Source organism: Acanthopagrus latus, chromosome 7 (assembly GCF_904848185.1).
Source record: "Acanthopagrus latus isolate v.2019 chromosome 7, fAcaLat1.1, whole genome shotgun sequence".
NCBI classification, from domain to species: domain Eukaryota; kingdom Metazoa; phylum Chordata; class Actinopteri; order Spariformes; family Sparidae; genus Acanthopagrus; species Acanthopagrus latus.
In genome coordinates this window covers 14,938,640-14,962,639 of record NC_051045.1, presented here as the reverse complement: position 1 = coordinate 14,962,639, position 24,000 = coordinate 14,938,640, and the positions used below count along the sequence as shown (strand labels likewise).

Here is a 24,000-nt window from a genome sequence, read left to right as displayed (position 1 = left end):
GCTTGACAACTGATGCAAATTCAGAGAGATGCAAAGTATATTCTGACTCAGACAGTTATCTTATACATCAAGAGCTACTTATACATTTGGGTCAGATCCAAAACTATAATAAATAAACAAAAAAACGTGGAAATTATTTGATCCACAGTTCCTGCAACCAGTGCTGTCATTGTCGTTATTATAGAAGTAAAGTCATGGGCAGGTGTGTGTATGTTAAAATCCTGTGTCACAGCTGAATTCAATACTATAACTAATACCTGATGTATTTTCGGGAAAGAATTGTTTTCAGGTTATTCAGTGGCAATACGATGACATCACCAAATATATCTTATGTACTACTAGTTTACCTCCAAAATAGTGTAATATAACAAACTTTGCCTGCTAGATATTAGCAAAACAAAAACAGGATATATTCAAATTACACATTTTGTGCCCAAGGCAGATGACATGCTACGACAAAATCTCAAGACACACGTGTATCTACAACCATGCAAACAAGTCTCTTTAACACTTGTTATCAGTCACTCTGTACGCGTTTCCTTTCAGTTCCTTTTTTGTTCATAAATGTTCTTTTAGGCTAAAGAACTTGCCTCTGTTTTGGGAAATGAGTGTGTATAAATGATAGTTGTAGACTCATTCAATACTTGATATGTATATCGCAATAATAATAAATTGTTGTAACAAAATCCCACAGCACATTAGCAGTTGCCTCACAGCCCACGGCACGCGATTTGGGAACCAATGGCATGTGTATGTGTAGAAATGTTGTTGCTGTGTTTTATTTTCCAATGATGTTTTCTTTATCTTAATTTTTTTCATAAGGCAGTTTTGTTTTTTTTTTAATCTCACAGAGCGTCCCTGTTACTCAGTGGTTAGCCGGCCGTAAAGAGTTGCTAACAATGGAAAATTTGTTCAGTGTGCCATGATGGTCTAAATGCTGTTTCAAAGCTCTTCTCCCCTCAGGAGCTGCGTCTGCTTTATTTGACCAAATAGTCCAAATGGAAGATTATGCAAGTGCTGGTTTCAACCAGGTAATCAGATATACTTTTTTTTTTTTTTTTTTTTTTGCTTAGCTCTAACTTTAATCACAGTGTTGATGCTATATGTATTAAAGGTCCAGTGTGACCAAGCATCCCTCCTGTCACTATCCCTTATGGTGGCTGCTAAAAACACAAATACACTGAAGGCCCTCTCTAGAGTCCGCGCTTGGTTCAGCTGTTCTGGACTACTGTTGAAACATGATGGTGCAACATGGCGGACCCCACAGAAGATGACCTGTTCCCGCTGTAGATATAAAAGGCTCATCCTAAAGCAAGAGAACACAACACTTTTCTTTTATTCATTCCCATTTCAGGCAATTATACACCAATAAAAACATAACTATGCCTATCTCATGGGGCTTTGGCTCTGGGGTAGAGCCACCATCTTGTTATCTGAGAGTCGCTGGTTCGATTCCCCTGGTGTGCCTGTCAAACTGTCCTTGGGCAAGATACTGAACCCCAAATTACTCCTGATGTGCTGGTCAGCACTTGCATGGCAGCCACCACCATCAGTGTACAGTGAATTACTGTAAGTTGCTTTAGACAGAAACACCTGCTAAATGATTTCTGCCCCTAAATCCTACACACTGGACCTTTAACTTGGCCCACAATTAACAAGGATGGCATCATATTATACTGAAGACATGACCTCCAATCTACCTAATGTAAGTATAGTCATATTGAATTTATTATCAACATAATTTGTCAGATATTATAGCTATCAATTAACTCATTACTATTATTATAAGTCAGAACTTGCCTTTAACTACAGTTAGCTTGGGGGCATGTTTCTACCTCTGCACTTGGAGGAAACAAGCCATATAGCTAATAAACATAATTTTATCATTTAAAACCTGTGTTCGTAGGAATAAAAGTTATTCGAGGCCACAGTGAGCGATGTCTACGATGTCTGTCTACAGTATAGATAATCTGATGCATGATAACCCCTTGACCTGAATGTCATTTAGCCTGACTTTAACCCAGCTGTTGAAAAGATTGACTGCCTCAGAGGGAAGCATCCAGGGGCCAATCTCTACATGAAAATTAAAGTCAGGTGTGAAAAAAATTACATTTTCACGCCCGACTCCGGTACACACGATGGAATCTGCCTTTTCTGCATTCCTCCACCAAACCCTAAACCCCTCGGGGTTACCAAGAGGAACTTGGCACTAAAAGTGTGGAATTTATGCTCCTCGCAGCAAAATAAAATATCTTATTCACCCCCCCCCCCCCCCATGTGTAAAACGTGATCGCGTAGTGGCTGAAGAGGAGGACTGTGGTGGATTATAAACAAACAAACAAACAAACAAAAAACCGATGAGAGTAAGTCAGGTATCACACTTATATGAGCGCGCAGCCAAAGTGTGGCGCGTGGAGCTCATCACAGCGCAGCGCAAGAGGAGAGAAGAGCGACTCCAATCAGCACCGCTGCTCCTGGCTCAGTTTCCCTGGCTGACGTCAGCTGACTGCCTCGGCTCTCCGCTCTCTCTCTCTCTCTCCGCTGCTCCGGACACAGCGCCGTGGAAAAATGCTGCTCTCTGCGCCGCCAAGGACAGGAATCAACCCATACAACGGATACACCGGCAAAAACACCAAGAGGGTGAGTACCGACACCCCCCCACTTTGTGTGTGTCCTCTTTTTCTCTTCATATATCGCGATGCGGTGTTTGTTCGAGCGCTGCCTCTCCAGTTGAAAGCTGCTCGGGCTGTTTTAAGCTGCAGTGTCCTTGAAAAGTGGATCCCGGGCGACGTTTTTAAACTCTCGCACTTGCTTCTTCGCAACATTTTGTCGGCTTTCCTCCCCCCGCCGTCCTCGTGTTGTTGTTGCCGTAACACTGTAACAAACTAACACCGGGGCCCGTTACATTGTCGCCTGTAGATTACTACTACTGTTTGCTTTCGCACCCCCCACCTCCCCCTACACGGTCGCTGTTCTCTTCCTATACCCCGCACACAAACACACACACACACACACACACACACACACACACACACACACACACACACACACACACACACACACAGCTTTCAAACGTGGTGTAGATGCTCTGTTAAAGCTACAAAGGCTTGTTATGCTCGACTCTTATATGAATTGGTGTGGGTTGAATTAACCGCTTCATCGCTTTGGTAATGTTTTCATTGAATTAACCACAAGTTAGTAAAGTTGTTGGGTTTTTTTTTTCCTCTTTTACGCGTTCAGATTTGCCCCACCCCTTCAGTCCTGCTAATGATGACTGAGAGGGGCTCGCATGGCACTATGAATAAGAGGAAAGTTACAGAGCTGGCGTAATAAGTCTAACGTGAATGTAGTGTGTGTGGCTGAATGTGGAAGTCAGTTATAGGTCGCTGACAGCAGAGCTGGGATTCTAATATTGATTAGCCTGTCTGCTCACATGAATAATTCATGGGGGTGACATTGTTATCTATTTCCAGCCACTTCTTCCCTGTACAGACCACATAGATCTTTTTATGTTTTACACTCTGGGAAATGTGGGAATCCAATGGGATTGGAATAAACTGTCAAAATCTGGAGCATGTTGAGTGCTGATTGTGTGGCTGGAATGGCAGATGAAGTCTGTTGATGCCTGACTCTCATCATTTTCTTGAATAACGCCCGAACAAAGCTGAAATCAAATACCTCCCTCCTTCCCTGCGCTATTCCGTTCCCTGCCTCACGGCTGGCAGGAATTCAGATTGCTCAGATTAATGACCTGGAATTCCTGGAATCCTGGATTCAGACAATGTGTTCATTTCAGGAGGGGTCTCTGCAAACTCAAACTCTTTTTTTTTCCTTCAAAGAAGACGTGCACAGTTTTTTTTTCTCTCTTTCTTTTAAGCACATTTGGCATTGTTAGTGCGCCAAAGTCACACAGAGGGAAGACTTGTAAATCCAGCGTCAAGTGGTAACCCCTGGTCTGTGTCTTTTACTACGGGAAAAAGGGCGGAGAAAAGAAAGGATTAAGAAATTTCCCCCCCTTTACTCTGCTTTCGATTAACACCCCCCCTCCTTCTTTTCTCTTTCTCCCCTGTGTGTTTCACATACCTTGTTTTCTTGTCTGTCAGTGGTTCAGTTCACATGGAGAGGAGAGCCTGAACATTCCTCTTAACTGATGAATCTCTTCTCTTAAGGAATTGACTTTTCTGCTCTGCTCAGGGTGCTTGATACCTGTTGAAAACAAACGTTCCTTTTTTTTTTTCTTAATGACACTGGACTGAGTCAGAATAAGGAGAGAAAGGAGAATCTCACCCTTTAGCCACAGCGACACCAAGGATTTTCATCAGTTTTTTTTATTGGTTATTGTTTTTCTTGCTTCCTTTTTGTGCCTGCAGCTGCAGAGAGATATAATATAAGGAGATTGTATCTGTAACACTATGATTTTTTCCACGGTGCCTTTCAAAGTTTCTTTACCCAAGCAGGTAGGACTCTCTCATTCTCCTCTCATTCAAGATACTTATAGTATATCATTTATTCTTAAACATGTACTTGTTGCAGTGCACGAATGACAACTATTTTGGCAAGATAGAGACTTTGAGTTGGACATGATTGTTTAAATGCAGCTGTATTGTGGGATGGCGATTCAAATAATTGATATGTTTGACCTTTAAAAAAAATAATAATGATAACATGAAAAGTTTTCAAGGACTATGCAGTTAACCATATTGCCTAAGGCTTTGGAAGATTGTTCCAACATCCTCAGCAGCGTTGGCACAAAAAGCTTGCGTTGCCAGACAGATGTGGCACTGAAGCGTCACACAATCAGGCTCATGTCTTTGCTATTGCCGTGGAGTTACAGGCATACATCCTGCCTCACTTGGCACTCAGTGTTCTCTCTCGGAGAGAGTCACCTGCGCTCCCTGTGGGCTTCACCTCTGCTCCCTCCAACTGTAATCACCTCATCAGTCTTCAGCTGCTGCCAGGAGCACACTCCCTCTCTCTGCACCATGCTGTCAGCCACTTACTGTAGTTATATAATATTTAATAATAAGGCAAGTGGCTGGTTTATCGTTCCGCATCAGTCACTGCGTACTCTGTGATCATAATGGTGACGTGCAGACTATACACCAGAGCTTGACAACTTCTCTGTGCAGAAAGTAGAGTGGATGAAAGCGACGAGCATCAATTGTTCTCGGGCAGGATTATTTGGATACTGCACGATGTAAAAATAGACGCCTCTTGTTTTTATATCCACTTTTTTGCACGTCAGTTTTAAATTTGTAGATGTTGCATGCGCGTAGGAGAACTTCCTGCATTTGTGAGGGTTGATCTTGTCTTGTAGAGAAGGCCCGTTCCCACAGAATGCCTCCAGGAATGCGGTTCAATTTAACGACGACAGCTTGAACTCTAATCTCAAACCAAAAACATGTCCCCCCACGACCCCTGTCCACTTCAAGGAGAGAAGCACAAACATGTGTGTATTGCAGAGGAATGCAAAGAATGCTAAGAAGATGACACTGAGATTCACGTAAGGGACAGTGTGAGAACATATGTGGGCGGATGTGGATTGAAGAGTAACAAGTAGGAAGGAAATCAGTAACATGCCAGGAGGTCAAGATTTGGGCACAGACTAAGAGGATATGCAACCTTATGTGCAGATTCAAATGATTCATGAACTGTGATTCATGATCTTGCGCATTGAAGACTCATACCTTCATACCATGTCATACCTTCTGACCTTCCCTTTCTAACTGCATTTGTGTTCTTCTTTGTGCACATTCTCTTGTTGTTCGCGCCGGCACATCAGACATTACCTTACATGGGTGGCAAAACACCTGGAGCTGGTGTCGAGCACTGGGGCAGATGGGGGAGTAGGTGTGGATCTGATTCACTGCCATCCCTTTTCTCAGAAGGAGCCTAGCGGAGCGGTCTTAATGAGACACTACCTTCTGACTTGCGAGCACATGAGAGGGATTAGCACTTTCCGCTAACAAGCTCAGATCCCAATTAGACAGGCCTCACTAGCTAGGCTCAGGCCCGGACTCGGTCTCCCGTCAGATCGTATCTCCCCAGGCCTGTGCAGGTGCATCCCTCCTGATAGTCTGTGCGGGCCGCCTACGGTGAAGGCAGAGGGAGAGCACAGGAAGAGGCCGTGATTGTGGAAAAACAAACGGTGCACTATTGATGCTGAAGAAGAGAGGGAGATTAGAGAACAGGGCCAAGATGAATGGGCACTGTGAGTCACTTAGATTTTCTCAGCTTGACTAAAAAGACCCGGAGTAAGTTTACGAAACCGGATTTCTTAGGAAACTGTTTGCAAAACACAAGGCAGCCGGGGAGGGTGTATACCACAAAGCTTCCAACAGAATCACTGGCGTTGCTACTCATGTCGGTTATGTCTTTAAGGATAAGGATAGGTTTGAAGTAAGATATATCAGCGTAACCATTTTTCACGTATTCAGGGTTTAGCAGTCAGGTAAAGATGGCTTTTTGCAACCATGTTTCACACATAAATCATTAAACATTAACATATTAGGCACAGACATGCATCTTTAATTGTATGTCAATTGTGCTGTTTATCCTGCCTGAAGATAGTTACCTTAAAGTAGGCTACATCAGCCGGCTATAGATCTATATCTGGTCTATGAAGAGGGATCACAGTGAAATGACTTGTATGAATACAGTACAAAGGTTTCACAAAGCAGGTGTATGATTTTATAGTCAACATATCACCCAAGTTAGCTTCCTCCAACTATAACATGAAATCTAACTATGTAATTTATAGATTTGATGTCTGAGATGGGCTTTAAGCTCTCTCAGTTTATTCTTATCCAAATATGATTGACTTTTAATGTTATGTTGGCTTCATCTCACTTACTGTGAGCTTATAATCTATGACAAATCACAAAATTACACATTAGGAGAGCTTTAAAAGAAGATATACATCTAATCTAACGCAACTTTTCCCCTTTTACTGATTCAGGCACGTCCGGTTAACTGTTTTGGGCATTGTTGAACTTCTGCATCGACTGGTGTGACATGTGGCCAATAAGAACGTTCTTAGTGATGGCAGTTGTGGCTGTTGATTGGTTGTGGTTTGTTGGAGCTCACCTGATTGGTTGATGTGTCTTTCCTCCCACTGAGGCATTTTTGAGCTTTTTCCTTCTCCCAGATTTTTAAATCTTTCACCTGTCACAGCAGCCATGTTAATCTCAGAATGTTTTTTCTCCAACATTTGCAGACATTAGACTACAAGCATTGTGACTGTGCATATGAAGCAAACATTTATAGTTTAGTTTTAAACATCTACATCTTTGTTTTAATGTTCTCATACCTGATGTTCCTTCATAGTTTCGTGTTCCTGGGATCTGAATCATTCTTATACTATAGCTGGTTCGATTCACACAGCAGGGAGAAATAGAGAAGCCACAATTAGCATGATTCAAGCAACTCCCTCTCTGTTAATAAGCCGGTGCTCCAGTGCTGACCTTGTGGTGTCCAACAAGCCATCCCATTGTTCCTGGGGGCTGGGCCTGCTGACCCTAACTAATCAAACAGTTCCTCCTCCACCCGCACTGAGAAGAAGGCAACACCAGCTGACACTTCAATACCAATGTGATTTAGTTCATCCCGGATCATGGTCCATAAAAGATTTTCATCATGCGTATGCATTTAAGGCTTTATTATCACTGCCTTATTTAAGCTGATGAACATATCATGGCACAACATTGAGTTGAGTGAAGTCTCTGTGTATTGATGTTTTCATGCTTCGACTGTGGTGGAGACATGTAGTTTAAGAGTATCTTCACTCAACGGGTCCATTTATCTCAATCTAACTAAACATTTACCAGTATCTAGCCATTCAGATGGTTTAGGTTTTTCGATTTCCCCCAAGACAATAGCAGTGGGTGGAATTTTTCGCTGCTCAAACTAAAGACTGAAATATTTCATTTGTCCTTTCCAGGAACAATATCCTCGTTACTGTGGATAATCCACAGATCTCCCTGTGCGAACAGTTTTGACTGGAACTATCTCAAATACGCCCAATGAAAACTGTGCGCATAAACACTTCCAGCTTCAACCCACAACATAAAGGCTTGTCTTACAGCAGTGTGGAGCTCAGCTGCTTTTATTCCAGCCAGGATTAATAATATAGGCTTTGGTTTTTTTTTGCATAACACTTTTTCCATATAAATGGGCTCACTTGCCATCACAGGATAGGCAAAGCATCACTCCTGAGTAAACTTTACATTTTTACAGTTTGCCTGTCTGCCACAAGTAATTCTATACTATTAAAAAGTAGGTCAGTTTGAATGGCACACGTCAGTTTGTGATAGTGAAGGTAAAGTCTCAACATCTACAGTCAAACCAACAATCAATGTTTTTAGTAGACAATCTATAATGGTTCTCCATGACAATTAGTGTATTGCCTGTCATGTCCCAGCCTAGCTGCATTGGAGACACAAAGACAGGGTGTGTCAACGTGTTAATGAATGACTATTAAGACTTAAAGTTTAGAGTTTGGATTATACTGTTACTAATGTCACCACGACAGGGTATACTGTTTTGCTACTGTCTGCTTGTGAAGGAGTTTGATTTATTTTAACATTTAATATTTCAGGTACTTAGTAATGGGTGATTTTTATGATCCCCGTCACTGCTAAACTAGGGCACATTCAGAGCCTGCAGTGCATGAGCTACACATGCACAGATCCTCTCTGTATTATGACCTTTTAATGTGAACATGTGCACATTCTGCTTCATGGTACATTTTGCAATCTCACGCATTGTTCTTTCTCATATTTCTCGTCGGAAAAACACATTTCATAATGCTTATGTTTTACATTGTTTGACTTAGTGAACCGTGTATATGTGTATATTTTGTAATTATCATGTCATCTGACCTGTCGTATAAGATGAAGCAGCAAAGTTTCTTGCAGATATCTTTGCTCTGACTCTGAGGCGCTATTTGGATACCTTCAACACAATTTAACTAGCCACTGTTGCTAATTTCCGTTTGAGCAGGTCAGCTAGTAGCCCATTAAGAACCTGGTATTTCTACACTACGGTTCATATCATGCACCTTTGGGAAGCTTCTGCTCTGTGAATGACTGCATCCTCTCAAATCTGACTCTGCCCTCTATTTTCTTCTGCAGCAGACGTATGTGTCCCCCTCCAACCATCAGATGGCTCCTCCAAGCCCCAACCACAACAACAATAGCAACTCCACCAACAATTCGATGAGCAATGGCAGCAGCAGCAACAACGGTGGAGACCAGCTGAGCAAAACAAACCTGTACATCCGTGGCCTCCACCCAGGGACCACAGACCAGGATCTGGTCAAGCTCTGTCAGCCGTAAGTCACCCCAAAAAAAAACACATTGCTGTAACTTCTATGTGCACAGCCAGTAAATCTCTCTCTGGCTACCCGCTGTGCCCATGAAACAGATTGCAGTTGCAGGGTAGGTTAAGACAGAAAGGAGCAATGTGTGCATGGATACATGGGCAATGGCTGCGTGTCTGAAATAAATCAGCTATCAAATATTGGACTACATACTTGACCAGCTTCCTCACATTTACCTTAGCAGGTAGGGCTGCATCGAAGAGGAGAGCCACATTTCCTTCCAGACTTTTTCAAGGCCCATCATTTAGTGGCCTTGCGGAAAAAACAACAGTCATTTGGGCAGCAAACTAAGACCTTTCAGTTTGGCACAGCTAAGCACAGACTTTCCAACAACTAGGTACAGAATGTTTAGTCTCTCTCCCTCACGCTACTTCTTTCTGTATGTCTCCCTACACAACTTTTAGCCCGCGTGAGTTATTGCTCCACTGCGCTTCAGTCTTGTAGGTTATCACCAAGCAGTTTGATGACAATGAGGCTCTGCTCTTCTAATTCAAAGTCATCTTCTGCACTATAAATACCACGCTGTGTGGCTCATCAGTGTGAGTGTGAGTCTTTGAAACCTCGGTTGTGGGCAGCGTGTCGTCAGAGCGTCCAATCCATCTGATATGTTTGTTAGGTCTTCAGTGGAAGACATCAAAACAAGAGGGGCTGAGATGAATGATCTGGGTTCACTTAATTGAATTCTGGAGCCTGGTGATGAGGACCAGAAGAGCAGGGGAGAGGAACGAGAGAAAAGGAGGGAAAGGGGGCTGGAGAGATTGAATAAGGGAGAGAGAGAGAGAGAAAGAAGGAGAGAGAGAGAGAGAGAGAGAGAGAGTGAGAGAGAGAGGGAGGGAGAGGCCTGCTATTTTACAGCTGTCTGGAAGATATGGCTCACATGAGGCTGCCCAACCCTACAGGAAATGGCGAGCCCAGGGGAAAGGGAAAGACAAACAAGGGCAATGGCATGAGTGGGGGGAGAGGGGTTGGATGGAGAGAATCAGAGGGGGAGGAGTGAATGGAGTTTAGGGTTTGTGTGTCAGGTGGTGGTCTGTGGGGGTAGTTCTCATATTTCTGCTTTTACAGAGCAGATAAAATCACTGCATGAAATTTGCCTTTTAGCAGAGCACATTAAGGCCAATGTAATTCTCATTTAAGCCGGACTGAGAGAGGATACTGTATCCAATAATAGTTAATAGGGGAAATTCTTGTCATTGAGGACGTAAAACGGTAGCAGAGACAAGTCGTGGAGGGAATTTTGACTTGTTAAACTCGAGTTTGAACAGTATTTGTGTGCTTAGTATCAGGACGCAACGCGCAGGACGCAGCTCCCCTCCCCCACGCTGTGGAGTTGTTGTATGTGTACTCTGAAATGAGCGGCGTTGGGAGTGAGGGATGAGCGCAGAGAGGGGATGGGGGTTGGTTCTCCATCTCCGGCCCCTGTAGTTGCCTCTCTGGGTGCCCCGGTCCGTCTCTGTTGGTTGACCATGGATGGACATCGGGTCGGACTATGCGACTATGCTGTGCTCTCTCACACATGGCTGAGTCTCGAGCCCCTCTTTTCTCTCTGCATCATGTAGTCCGAGTTCCTGAGCGCAATTAAGTGAATGGGTATCTCAACTGTGTAAGCAGGGGAGTGCAGCGAGCACAGCTCACGGCTTAAGTGTTAGTCATGATGTGAAGTCGTAGACTGGTGGGATGGCTGTGTACCCACACAGTAATAATGCATATGAAACTGTAGGGAGGCAATGTTGGCATATACATCCAGTCCAGTTGGTGGCATGTTATGGCTTAGAATCAGAAATGCACCATGAAATAGTAATGTTGTATAGGAGGCCAAATGCATAATACAACAGACCTTCAGGGTGATACCTTGATCGTGTCATAAAAAGGAGGTTTATTAAGATATTTCATAGAGCCCCAGCAATATATTGGTCAGCTGATATTATGACAGATATATCAGTTTTGTTTTTCTGATATGAAAACTTTCCTTTTGTTACAGAAATTAATGCAAAAGAAGATCCTTGGGGTAGTTCATAAAAATTAAATCCCAGTTTCGGTGTACCATTTCAGATGGCAAACTTTATTTTTGAAGTGTAAAACATCCCACCTCCATTATGTACAACTTCCGCACAATGTCTAATGAACACATTTGAGGGATCATTTCAAGAGTGTGTCTACATGCGCAAATTCTGTACACACATAAATCATTTTATAACTCCCTAATTATCGGTATCGACCCCAACAATGCAGTGTTGGTCGGGCTCTGTCTCAAATAGATTTTATGTAGGGTATAAACACATGTGAGCAGGGCTGGGTATTAAACTTTGGTACTTTAATGGCACTGACCAAATTACCGCAATATTATCAAGTACAGAAAAATATCTCATCATTTGATACCAAATTACAATACCTAAGGAGTTAATCTCATCGGCGTCAGTGAGCCAATAAGCATGCAGGATGCTTGTTGTGCCAGGATCTAATCATGCTGGTGATTGGCTGTCTGGAGGCATGCAGGAAGGACAGGTTATGCACAGAGGCGGGGCCTATCACATCATAGTTCAATGTAATCTTTTGTTTAAATGTATTTCATAAAATTGGTATCAAAAAAGAATCGTTCAAGAACCGACATCAAAGTCAGGATATCAGTATAGATATCGGTACCGATACCAGTAGCTACGTATTATCCCTTAATATCCAACAACAATATCCCTCCATGTCAGAATTAAGAATGAAGATGAGCAGAATGAAAATCTATACATATGTCTATATGCAAATGTATATGTTTTCAGTTTTTTCACTATCAGGCAGAAAGAGAAAGTGGTGTCCTTATTATAAACATTGTTGTAGGATCAAACCAATGACAGCTTGGTCTTGTTGTGCTGCTCTGTATTCAGAAAACTACGTCAAGTAAAATCTGAATATGCTGTGTATCTGTTCTTCAATAATTATATTTCCAACACGTAGTAGTGTAATCTACTGTTGGAGCGTCCAATTCGATAATTTAGAATAGACGGATATTATCCCATAAAAGCTTAAACATGTTCGATCTTAAGTCACCTCGGTGACGGAATAAAGATCTGCAGATTTGCTTTTTTTTCTGAATGAAAAATAATCCAAAATTAATTTAAAGCAAACAATTTAATTTATGATTTGGAGTAATCCAACAGATTAACTGTCAGATTAAAATTTCGGCAGGTCATCGCTTATCCTTATTAACAGAGTAGATTTTGAAAGGCCCTCTCGCTCTCTCGCTCTCTCTCTCTCTCTCTCTCTCTCTCTCTCTCTCTCTCTCTCTCTCTCTCTGTGACTCTGGGTAAGGAAAAAGCTGGATTGCATTATGAGAGGGGCACTAAGACCCAGTGGTGGGTGGTGCCAGAGGGTCACTGCCTACAGAGAAGCTGGTTAGTAGAATGAGAGAATGGCTGGGAGCCAGCGTTGGACAGGACAGCCAAGGAGAGGCATATCAGATTACACTGCATGCACATGCCTGGAGAGATGGGAACTGATAGACACTCTTCCTCACTGAAGCATTTGCCCGAGCCAGGCACTATCGTTTGCATCTGCATTATCTATAGCTGGCCAGCCTGTTAGATAATGCTGGATTTTAATATTGGTAGAACATTGTAAAACAATCTGGAAATGCAGTAAAGACATTCATTTTAGCATTTTGTCATGTCATGTTGGATCCCCCTTGAGTTATGATCCCTACATCTACATCTGTGTGTAGGATGGAATGACTAAGATAAATCTATACTTCTCTCCAGTATGCAGAAACCCATGGGACATTACTCTCACTACATTTGACTGACCCCAGAAAATTTCCCCTTCGCACATCATTCATTTTCAGATGGTGTAATTGTATTCATCGTAATGACACTGTGTCTTTCAGGTTAATTATGATTCAGTCATCACGGTGCACAATCTCTCAGGGTGTGTTAAGTTCCTCAGCGAGAAACCACACTGCATCAGCAATGTTGCAATGCTAATATTGAATGTAAACAAGTCATTATTTTCAGGACACAGAGCAAGGGCAATCCTTGAGTGTAACCGCTCGCTGTTTTTCAGGTATGGGAAAATCGTATCCACCAAGGCCATCCTGGACAAGACAACCAACAAGTGCAAAGGTGAGGTGTGAAGGAGTCAGCTGGTTTAAAGTAACTGTTGAGCAGTTCACCAAGAAAAAAAGGTTGTCAGTGTGGGAACTGGTGTTGAATTTTAACAGGAGCTTAGATAAGAGAAGTTTTCTTAAACTTGGATATGAATCAGAGGTTCTGTAGTCTGTAAAAAAATGTTAATGTTTGATTAATCTGCTGATGATTTTCTTTATAAATTGTTTCACATTAAATATGTCATTTTTGCTCAAAACGTGCACATACACTTTTCAAATTAGCATAATAGTTGGATTATGGCAATTGTCTAATGGATTATTCGGTTTATGGATGCAGCACTGTCTTTGCTGGTACACCTTGCAACCATGGTCTTCAGTCAATTTTAATAATGATAATCTACATTTGTCCTCCATGTAGAAGCATAGACAAACCCAGCTGCCTGTCTCTTCTGATTCTAACACTACAACTCGACATGCCTTGTGATGTTCAGGTTACGTGCCTGTGCCCATACAGTCCTGCGCTGCGCACCTGTCATTGTCATAAGTGGTATGTCTCACTGTATGTGTCGGTCCCTGCAGGCTATGGCTTTGTCGACTTTGACAGTCCGGCCTCTGCTCAGAAAGCGGTGACGGCGCTGAAGGCGGGTGGGGTGCAGGCTCAGATGGCCAAGGTAAGAGTAATGTAATGAGCTTTGTTTGTAGGTAGCACCTAAATTATATCTGACAAATTGTTACAGACGTGGGATATGTAAGTGGTGTTTCACTCAGAAACTAAATAAATGTAACATTTATTAATGATGGTTATTATAAAGTGGTCCCTGGGTCAGATTCACATTCAGAGAACTGTACTGACACCAAGAATCGCAATTCATTTGCAGCTTACCCAGTTCATACACACAATCCAAAACTCAAGGCAGCTGTATTTCAGAGGTAGTGTAACATACATGGGTTAATACAAGGAAACAACAAGCAGCAGTAAAGAATATGAATAATGAAGCTGAAAGGATGTAGGAGTCATTTAAACTGACTACTGTCTACATTTAGTAGCCTGATCGCAGAAGGAAGGAAGAACCTGGAGCAGCGGTTTGTTCTCCCTAAAGGGCAGATTACAACATTACATCGCCTGAGGGCATCACTGGAATGAACATGGCCTGCAACATTTTGACTGTGACTCAGCAAAAAGTTCAACGATGAATTATTAATCACAAATTAAATGGTGAATTATTAACCTTGCAGCAGAAAGGTTGTTCCTCGGCCTGACCTGCTTCTTATGACTTTCATTTTGAACGCTGTCTCAGACTCTTTCTCCAACATGCCTCCTTCCCACGTTTTTTTTTTTTGTCCCTGTATGAGCCATGGTTCAGGACTATAAGCCAATTAAGCCTTGGTTTGTGTGTGTTTGCATGCGCGTATGGGCGAACGCTTGAACTAGTGTATTTATGGGTGTTAATGCACTGTAGGATATGTGTGCTGGCAAACAAGAGTGCACGGAAGCGCACAGGTACATGTGTGTACACGTGTACGTGGTGTGTGTGTGTGTGTGAGTGTGAGTGTGGTGACAGTGCTGAGGGAGTGTGTCCCAGGGCCTGCTCGCAGAGCTTCCTGCACAAAGGACCTGCCTGTTCTCCCTGGTGGCATCTGACTCAGTGTCTGAGCAGCTCCCCAGTCAGCAGGGCCCTGTGCCCAGCCACCCGCCCTGTCAACACACACACACACACACACACACACACACACACACACCACTTGACAAATCACACATGCACTTCACCAGCCTTGCCTCAACTGGATTATGACACACACTCACGAGCACGCACGCGCGCACCACCGACACCCTGGGAAAGCTGATCTCTCCTTAAGCTGGATCACTGACATTCATACGGCTCCTTGCGCACAAAATAACTTGATTCCCCTTCACTCCGGGTTTACAACAGGGCTTATGTTGGCGTCATCTTCCTCTATGACTCAGTGTGACTCATTCGCAGTTGAAACCCACAGCAGGTCCCCCCCCTCTGCTCGCTCTCATGGGTTCAAGCTTCGTCGTTAGTTCGCTGCTGCTGTGAAGGGGGAGGAGGAGGAGGAGGAGGAGGAGGAGGGGGAGGGAGGTGAAGGAGAACTCACCTTCAGCAGCGCAGGTCGCTGCGATTACACATACATTATTCATGGGATGGAAATTAATTCGCACCGCATTTACACGTTTTTTAATCACATCTGCACTCCCATATAATGAATATGCATAATGGTTGGAGGGTGACACAGATTGGTTATCTTACAAGATGCTGTTGGTCGAATTTGTTTGAGTAGGAGGAAGAGAATAGAGGCCAAAAAAAAAAAAAGCTGACAGAATACTTCAAAAGCATAAAGTGAAGAGTTTGTTTCAGGTTGTTTTCTAGAAAATCCCAGCTCACATTTGGGGATAAAAAAAATCTGCGTAATTTGTCTGATTTATGCAAGCCAACAGAGCCAGCCACTGTGTCTGCATTCAAGGTCGGGATTACCAGGAGAACATTACTGCTTGAATACAAGCGACATTTTATTACCACGACCCGGGGAACTGGACGATAATGTTTGCCCTGCGGGAGGATGATAGCATAATGCTTCAGATGTCCTCCAGATCATTTCCAAAGGTCTCCGTCCAAAGCGTCGCTGCTGTGATTCTCCTGCGCGTAATCATTTTTCGATCATCCGTGGTTGGAGAGCCATTGGAAACGTAATAACGCTTTGATATCACATTACCTGGATCCCGCGCTTTCATCCTCTTCAGAGGCCAGTCTCACCGTGAGCCCGTCTTCTGCCAGCGTGGTAATAACGCATGAGAGCGGAGTGAGAGAAAGGAGTGATCGGGGTGAGGAAAGTGGACGAGACGGTCATAGTGAGGCAAAACGAGAGAGAAGTTCAGCTGAAGTCCAGCCGAGCCAGAATACTATCTCCTCCATCTCTGAAGATCTGCTTTCTCTTCGCTCACGCAGCTCTCTCTCTCTCATACAAGGCCACAATGAAATCCACCTTCAGTTTCAAACCCTTTTCTCTCAGACTGTAATATCCTGCACCTGCCAGCTCATTCAACTATCGTACATCTCACACAGTTCCTGCCAGCAGCTTTTTCTATGGCTCCTCGGTTTTTGTTGTTTTTTTTTGAAGGGGCTTGTTCTGATTCTCATTCTTGAATCCTCTCCCTGCTTCTCTCCGTTCAGCAACAGGAGCAGGACCCCACCAACCTTTACATCTCAAACCTGCCCATGTCCATGGACGAGCAGGAGCTGGAGAACATGCTGAAGCCCTTCAGCCAGGCCATTTCCACTCGCATCCTCCGTGACGCCAACGGAACCAGCCGGGGAGTGGGCTTTGCCAGGTAAGAGCTTTGCGTGTTCAGTCACATGTGTTAGGACGACGGATTCTGATGGTGCAACTGCCAAGAACATCCAGTTACATTGTGAAAAATGAAAACATTTTGAAGTCAGTACTGACGTTAGAGATCAACTTTAGTTTTTATGTATTAATCATGGTGAGTGAGCCCTCTGGTGGCCAGTAGAGGTAGAACATCTCCAACACAGAAAGTCACACCTGGAAACTTTTACACATTTGCAACAAGTTGTAACAATAAGTTCAGTTAGCCAGTTTGTAAACGATTTCTAGACAAAAAAGAAAGAATAGTAATTTATGATAATGAATTTATGTGTAAATGAATCTGAGAGTCTTTGGGATTTGGAAAAGATTTTAAAGGTGTTATTTTTAAGAAAAGATTATGTTTGAGTGTCATTCCAACTCTGGGTTTCCCAAATCTGTTGGGGAAGTAGGACACAATGGCTGCCATCCCAAAGCGACACTTTTTGACGAGTTGGGAATGAGTCTCAAAAATCAACTTTTCTCATAAGTGGCACCTTTAACTTGTTACTTTGTATTCGGGGAAGTTGTGATGAGTATTTATATTTTATAGTTTGATTTTTAGTTCTGCAAAATAGAATAAGAATACACAAATAATAAAGAGTAACAAATAAAATACAGTACAGGAAGAGGCAGAAAACCCAGTTCTTATTTGTAGCCTTCACCTAAATAATGTTAAGGCACCAAAAAGTTATAGAAAACACAAAGTTAACTTTCAAAAAGAATTATATGAATACATCAAAAGGATATGAGATAACTCATAATTGCAACACATGTATAGCAACAAAAACATAACAATGATAATGTCAAAGTAATAGCAGAAAATGTGAATATGTTATGCTGTAGACTAAACTACACGGAGCTAAAGCGATCAGTTCTAGAAATAATCAGCAGATTAATCAGTAATGAAAATGATCATTAGTTGTAGCTCTGCAATCACACAGCAATCATTTTAAATGAACATTTACTGTTTCTTATAGGATGGAGTCAACAGAGAAATGTGAAGCCATCATCCAACATTTCAATGGAAAATACATCAAGACTCCACCTGGAGTTCCAGGTGAGGTTTCTTTTTCTCATCGCCTTCTGGGATGACATCTCGTTTAAACGTAGCATATTAAAAGTTTTCCCAAACAACACTTTCCAGTGCCGTCAGAGCCTCTGTTGTGTAAATTTGCTGATGGAGGCCAGAAGAAGCGACAGAGCCAAGGGAAATATCTGCAGAACGGCCGGCCCTGGACGAGAGATGGGGACACGGTGAGTTAATGATCATTTTCTCAGCCCCGTGGCTTCTTCTTTATTAAACCTGTGATACAGCACATTAATCTTCCTCACAATGACACAGCCCCCGGTCTTTGTTTCTCCAGGGAGGAATGACGCTGACCTATGACCCCACCACAGCCTTACAGAACGGGTCAGTACTGCTGCTCTGACAAATGCTTTGTACGCCCAGAGGGAGTGGGATCATGTGTTTGTGGTGGCTAATTTTTTTATTAATTTTTCATTTTCATCTGGTCTGTAGGTTCTACTCCTCTCCCTACAGCATCGCACCTAACCGGATAATTGGGCCGACCTCCCTCTCTCCATACATGCATTCACCTGTGTCCACCTACCAGGTAGTTACAGCCTGCTTTGAATACAGCAACATTTACGTGGATTTGCTCATCTATACTGATTGATTATTTTTATCTAACGTATTCTTATCCTGGTATGCTTGTGTCTTTCTTGTTCCTGCAGGTACACAACCCATCCTGGTTACATCACCAGTCGTATATCATGCCGCCCACAGTGAGTACCTTGAATTTTAAGGCTGTTTTTGTTTCAGTGGAGACCTTTTAATATTCTGCCGCCTTCATGTTCTGTCAGACAGCCTCTCAGTGCTAACACTGCTGTGTGCTTTTGTTCCAGGGAGCAGTCCTGACGCCAGGAATGGACCACACCATGTCCATCCAGCCGACCTCGATGATGGGGCCCCTGACACAGCAGCTCAGCCACCTCTCCATGGGCAGCAGCGGCACAGTCAGTAGAGTATTCAGCACTGAGCTATCACTGACACTTCACAGCTAAATCTAAATGTTTCCAAGGCAATTTGACACATTTTTTTTTTCTGTCTGTGAAACACTCAAGAGTATGGTCACTTATATATGAATGTGGGCGAATGACCATCGTCTGCCAGTGCTGAATGTGGGCAGAGCAGAACGTGTGGCACACGGAACTTAGTTTGCTGGTTATGGTTATGTGTTTGAAGGGTGAAGTACACGCACGTCAACCACGCGATTTCTTTCGATGTGTATGTTTTATTTGCCCCTTCACTCACATAAGTATACACCGCTGAGCAGTCTGTGATTGTGTTATACAAGGAGATACAAAAGGGGAAGGCAATTCTCTTAACTGTCCCTGCATCTTCATTCCCTTCTTTTACGGATTAGGGTGGAAATAACTAGACATACTGTATATTTTGGCATTTTGAAATCAGATGTTTCAGAATTGGATGGGAGGTTCGTTTTCAGTTCGTAAAGTTTCGTTCGTACGTTTTAAGTTTGGAAAACAATTAATTTTAGCTGTTATGTTAACAAATACGCCTGCATTTGAATATACTCCTTGAGAAGTGCTTGGATTTTAATCACAGCCTGGTGTTACATCCACAGAATAACTCATGTAAATACAAAAAACTTTTAATATTTGAAATGAATCAATCTCACTGTTATCTTTGTCTCCGGGCATCTCAGACCAAGCTAGCCCCGACCCAGCATTCAATTATCATGATCAAAATTTACAGTCACATGTAGTTAGTTTATTTATAGTGCAATCACCTAGGGACTCTCTGTATACGGAACAAGTTAGTAAAAACAGCAGAGAGAGAAAAAAAAGGGGAGAAAAACATGATATTTCATGTCTCCAGACGGTTCAGAACCAGCCGCCAGATGAAATTGGATCACAGTAGAAGTTATGAAAGCATGTATGCAGCTAGAAAAATAAACAGGGTGGCAATATGCAGTCCATCGGTCGCTGCGCGCATAAAATAACTCTATACACTTTATTTTTCACAGTGGCATTCATAGCAAGAATGTAGATGTGATGATAGAGGAGGCTTCGAGAGTCTGGACATTGTTGGTTTATGTACCGTGAACGTCCCGTCTAAATCTCACCTAGTGCAGCTTTATTTGACAGTGTCATTGCCATGCAGCTGTCGTGTCTTATGAAAGTATCGTCTCTATTTACCTGCAGTATATGCCTGCAAACACATCTATGCAGGGGACCTACATCCCCCAGTACACCCAAGTGCCTGCCACCAACATCTCAGTTGAGGTACTGACCTCTGATTATCTCTCACTACAACAGATTGACACTAAAACGCTGTCATGGGTTTAATGTTCGCTGCCTCCCCCTCAGGAAAGTGCTGTCCAACAACCCGTTGCCATAGAGACGCCCACAGAACACACAACCTACTCCTACCAGCATAACAAGTGAAGAGGTGGCAGAGGTGGGTTCGATCACTGCCAGCGTCTCTGTGTGTGTTTGTTTGTGTGATTGTTTTGTGTTTCTGGAAGCATCTTGACTTTTTTTTTTTTCTGTCATGCTGTGTTTCTAACTGCTCTTCTCATCTCTTGTCAGATCTTCCTCTGGAGCCGCAGTGAGTCTTGAAGTGGCCCAAAGTGCCGAAACAAAGTGACTCTGCGAGTAAGAAACCAGACACGTGGGAGGATCGCGGACTGTTACACAGAAAAAAAAAAAAAAAAGAAAGAAAAAAAGATATTTTCTACAAACTCATATTTTAAAACAAACTCTTTTACTCCGAGCAAGTAAGGCTGGAGGATGGATGGCAGGCAATGGGGGGATGGAAGAGCAGAACGAGGAGCATCTATTTTGATAACAGTCAAGATAAAAAAGTCTCACACGCTACACAGGTTTTAAAGGTTTGGGGTTTTTTTTGTGCATTATCATTATTCTTTTCTGATACTTCTCCGGGGAGCCAGGATGAAACCGTGAAAAGGACATTTCAACATGTTTTTATTTTTGAGTTCTGTTTTGTTTTTGTAAAGTATGCTACTTTTATTTCACTTTCCTTGGTCTGATACTTTCAGGCTTTGAACCTGCCTTTTTGTACATGATTCTTTGAGTTGCCGTGTTTCTAGCTTCGTGTGTACAAGTTTGATTGATTGGTGCAGATATTTGAAATTACAGAAAGCTCAAAAAAACCCAAACTGAAGTCATTCAAAAAGCCAACGACGGATAATATGGTGCTGACTTGGGTAAGCTTCTCTTGAAGTGGCAGCAAGTTCATCAGGTATGAAACCTCACTTTTTTTTTTTTTTTTGGCACTTGACTCTCAAATAATTTATAGTTCCAGCAATCTCGACTGAGCTTCAGACAATCAGAAGATTAAAGAGAGGAAAAACGTTTAGAGATGATGGTCACTGGTGACAGATTTCACGGAGAAGATGTCTTTGAAAGAGCTAAATAGATTCAAAGCATTCCAGAGATTACTATCAGAAAGGTCTAAATGTTAGTTCACTTTGAGTTGCTCCACTTGATGAAATCCAAAGTTGCTTAACAGGGATCACATCTCTCACAGAGCTGACTGTAAATAAAAGATTTAAATTTATTAAGGCTTCCTCTTGATTTCCTTTTATCGGTGTAGTAATGCTTCAGCTATTTCGGTGAGGACATTATACCAAATTGTTACCAAACACAGCAATACATGTGTGTGTTGCATGTGTTCTGTTTTAAAGGAGACATATCATGCTCATTTTCAGGTTCATATTTTCATTTTGTTTTGGTTGCTACTAGAATAGGTGTATGTACTTTAGTGCTTATAACAAAAAAAGGTATTCGTTTTCTCGTACTGTCCAGTACAGCCTCCTCTGATTGGTCAGCTCAAACACAGCTGAGCCAGCAACACTCACTGTGTCTCTGGTCTGCTCTGTTGTGTTTTCAACTTCCAGTTAGCTTCAGTTCCAACATGAGTATGGGCGTAAATTATTCAAATGTGTTACATGGTGATGTAGTGTGATGTCACAAGATCGCAGAATTAAAGGCAGGACTACTCTCAAGGCGTTTCAGGCGCTTCGGGAGCAGTGTTTTCTGTGGGAGAAAGGAGCTCCTCCTTGAGATTTTTAGCTCTGAAATGATTTTACGTGCATGTGAACCTGTATAAAACACTGAAGGAAAGGAAGCAACTGATAAAGCATCATAGGTCTCCTTTAACCAGAGTCTCCACTAAATCCTCAAACTGTATTTTCTGAAGCAAGAATGAGATGTCGTTATTAGAGTATGAAGTTCTTATTACACAGACATGGAGATCAAGCAGTAAGCGTGGCTCTGTCCTGTTATATCTTCAGAAAACACTATGAAGGTGGATTATTACAGCCAGTGTAGAGATGTTTTGTAACTGGCCATTGCTGTGTGTTTGTGTCTTGTTTCTGCATTCTGGTTTTTCAACCATTTTCTTTTTTGTTTGTTTGTTTGTTTTTTTACATTTCTTATTTAAAGGTTTTCTTATTTTGATTTTAAACAGTTCAGTTTTAAAACTTTTAAGATTGATCCTATTTTTCAAAGAAGCTTTGATTTTATTTTTGATAGTGTGTTGTGTGCTTCAAATAGAGATAAAGTAGATGTTTTCAACTTTTTTTTTCAAAAAGGCTGTTTTTTGTTTGTATGTTTGCATTTCTCTCGTTCTGGTTTCAGTGTTGACGTCACAGAGGCTTTAATATTTTCTACAGACATTTCAGTTCTGGCTGTGTCACAAATGTTCGGCACCTTGTGAACACGACTCCGGATCGTGGATGAATTGTGTACACTTGGTTCTGGTGCATTGTTACAGAGTTGTGGCCCCAAGCAGTTGGGAACACGTCAGAGAAATATATGTTCAAAACCTCAACTTACCTCATCCTGCCAGTAGATTCAGTTTGTGTACAAGGTTCACTGGCAATAACCGACTACAGTAGGTCTACAGTAGGTCTCATGGCTGTTCACAGCTGGTACTGTGTCCACATCCTTTAACTCTTCCGTCCAATGTTCGGAAAACATGCCCAAGGTCTGACGATCTATGCAATTAATTTATTATCCTTATGAATGCAATACTACAGATATCCAATGACAATGGATCGCCTCACAATATGACTTCACAGTCTGGCTCACATGGCTTTTTGCTTTCATCACGCATACGATGAGATTTGTTTGTTTTCCGACTGACTCGATCATCCTTGTTTCATTTATTGTTAGAAAGATTGCTGCATTAAAAGGGAACTATTTCATACCAAAATGTGGTTGTTAATATGACTGTAGGAAAACGTAGGAGCTCTATGGCAGGCTTGTTTTATGTGAATGAAGGCGGGTCACCCACTCGTCTGCCCAACTTTTATTTTACATGGACGCCGTAGAGTTCGTGTTAGATGTAATTCTCCATTCCATCCAGCTGCAGTTTTTATGTTTTGTGTGTCCCATCTTGTCCTAATGTGTTAACTTGCTTTCTTGCTGAGTAACTGATGCTGTTTTCCTCTTTTTTTAAAACCATGAAACAGTTCATTTCCAGGAGAAAATTAAACTTCACAGAAATGCCTTAGATTTCACTGGAAGGGAGAGTGAAGTGCTATTCAGATTTGACGCACTTGAACTCTTGACTGGAATTTTGTTTTTTCATGCACTGCTAATGTTGAAACGATTTTTTGTTATATCAAACTACTCTGAACATAGATCTATGAAGCAAAGGACTATTACGACTTTTAATTACTATTTTGGGTCCAAAACATTGAAGAAAAAAATTGAATGGTGGCTTACTGAGTCTAATGAACTATTGCTGCTAATTTTGGAGTGCTAACTATTTAGAGATATTCTAGCTGAAGGTCATTCAATATATCAAGTCACATTTGGGTCAGTTTGTAACTCATGTTCAATGATGTCCATGCAGTCTTGTTTTTTTGTGCATCAACCAACCTCTCCTCAGTAAATGTTTGTCTGTGCCATGATACAGGTCTTTGTCTTCTAGAAAAAAAACCCTACAGCTATTAAACTTTTAACTTGGTTTGGTTTTGAACTTGTCATTTTTTTAATAAAATTTTTTTTCACTGTGGATTGCGTCCTTTTTGCACAAGAGATTCTCTGCGTGTTTTATCTCGTAAAAGAGATCGTGCACAACAAATAAGCGAAG

At 42.1% G+C, this 24,000-nt stretch overlaps 1 protein-coding gene across 2 annotated transcripts; it reads left to right on the top strand.

The window, feature by feature from the left end:
• The first annotated feature begins 2,444 nt into the window (after positions 1–2,444).
• On the top strand, positions 2,445–23,922 carry rbms2b (RNA binding motif, single stranded interacting protein 2b). Of its 2 annotated transcripts, XM_037104009.1 has the most exons (14): positions 2,446–2,640; positions 9,132–9,331; positions 13,427–13,485; positions 14,049–14,140; positions 16,661–16,818; positions 17,831–17,910; positions 17,998–18,107; positions 18,218–18,264; positions 18,373–18,466; positions 18,588–18,638; positions 18,759–18,869; positions 20,079–20,159; positions 20,244–20,334; positions 20,466–23,922. In XM_037104009.1, the coding sequence occupies exons 1-13, from the start codon at positions 2,569–2,571 to the stop codon at positions 20,319–20,321; spliced, it is 1,233 nt and encodes a 410-aa protein (XP_036959904.1). In that variant the 5' UTR covers positions 2,446–2,568; the 3' UTR covers positions 20,322–20,334; positions 20,466–23,922. The 2 variants fall into 2 exon arrangements, with proteins under 2 accessions (XP_036959905.1, XP_036959904.1); XM_037104010.1 differs by lacking the exon at positions 20,079–20,159 and having other exon boundaries at positions 2,445–2,640.
• The last annotated feature ends 78 nt before the right edge of the window (positions 23,923–24,000 follow it).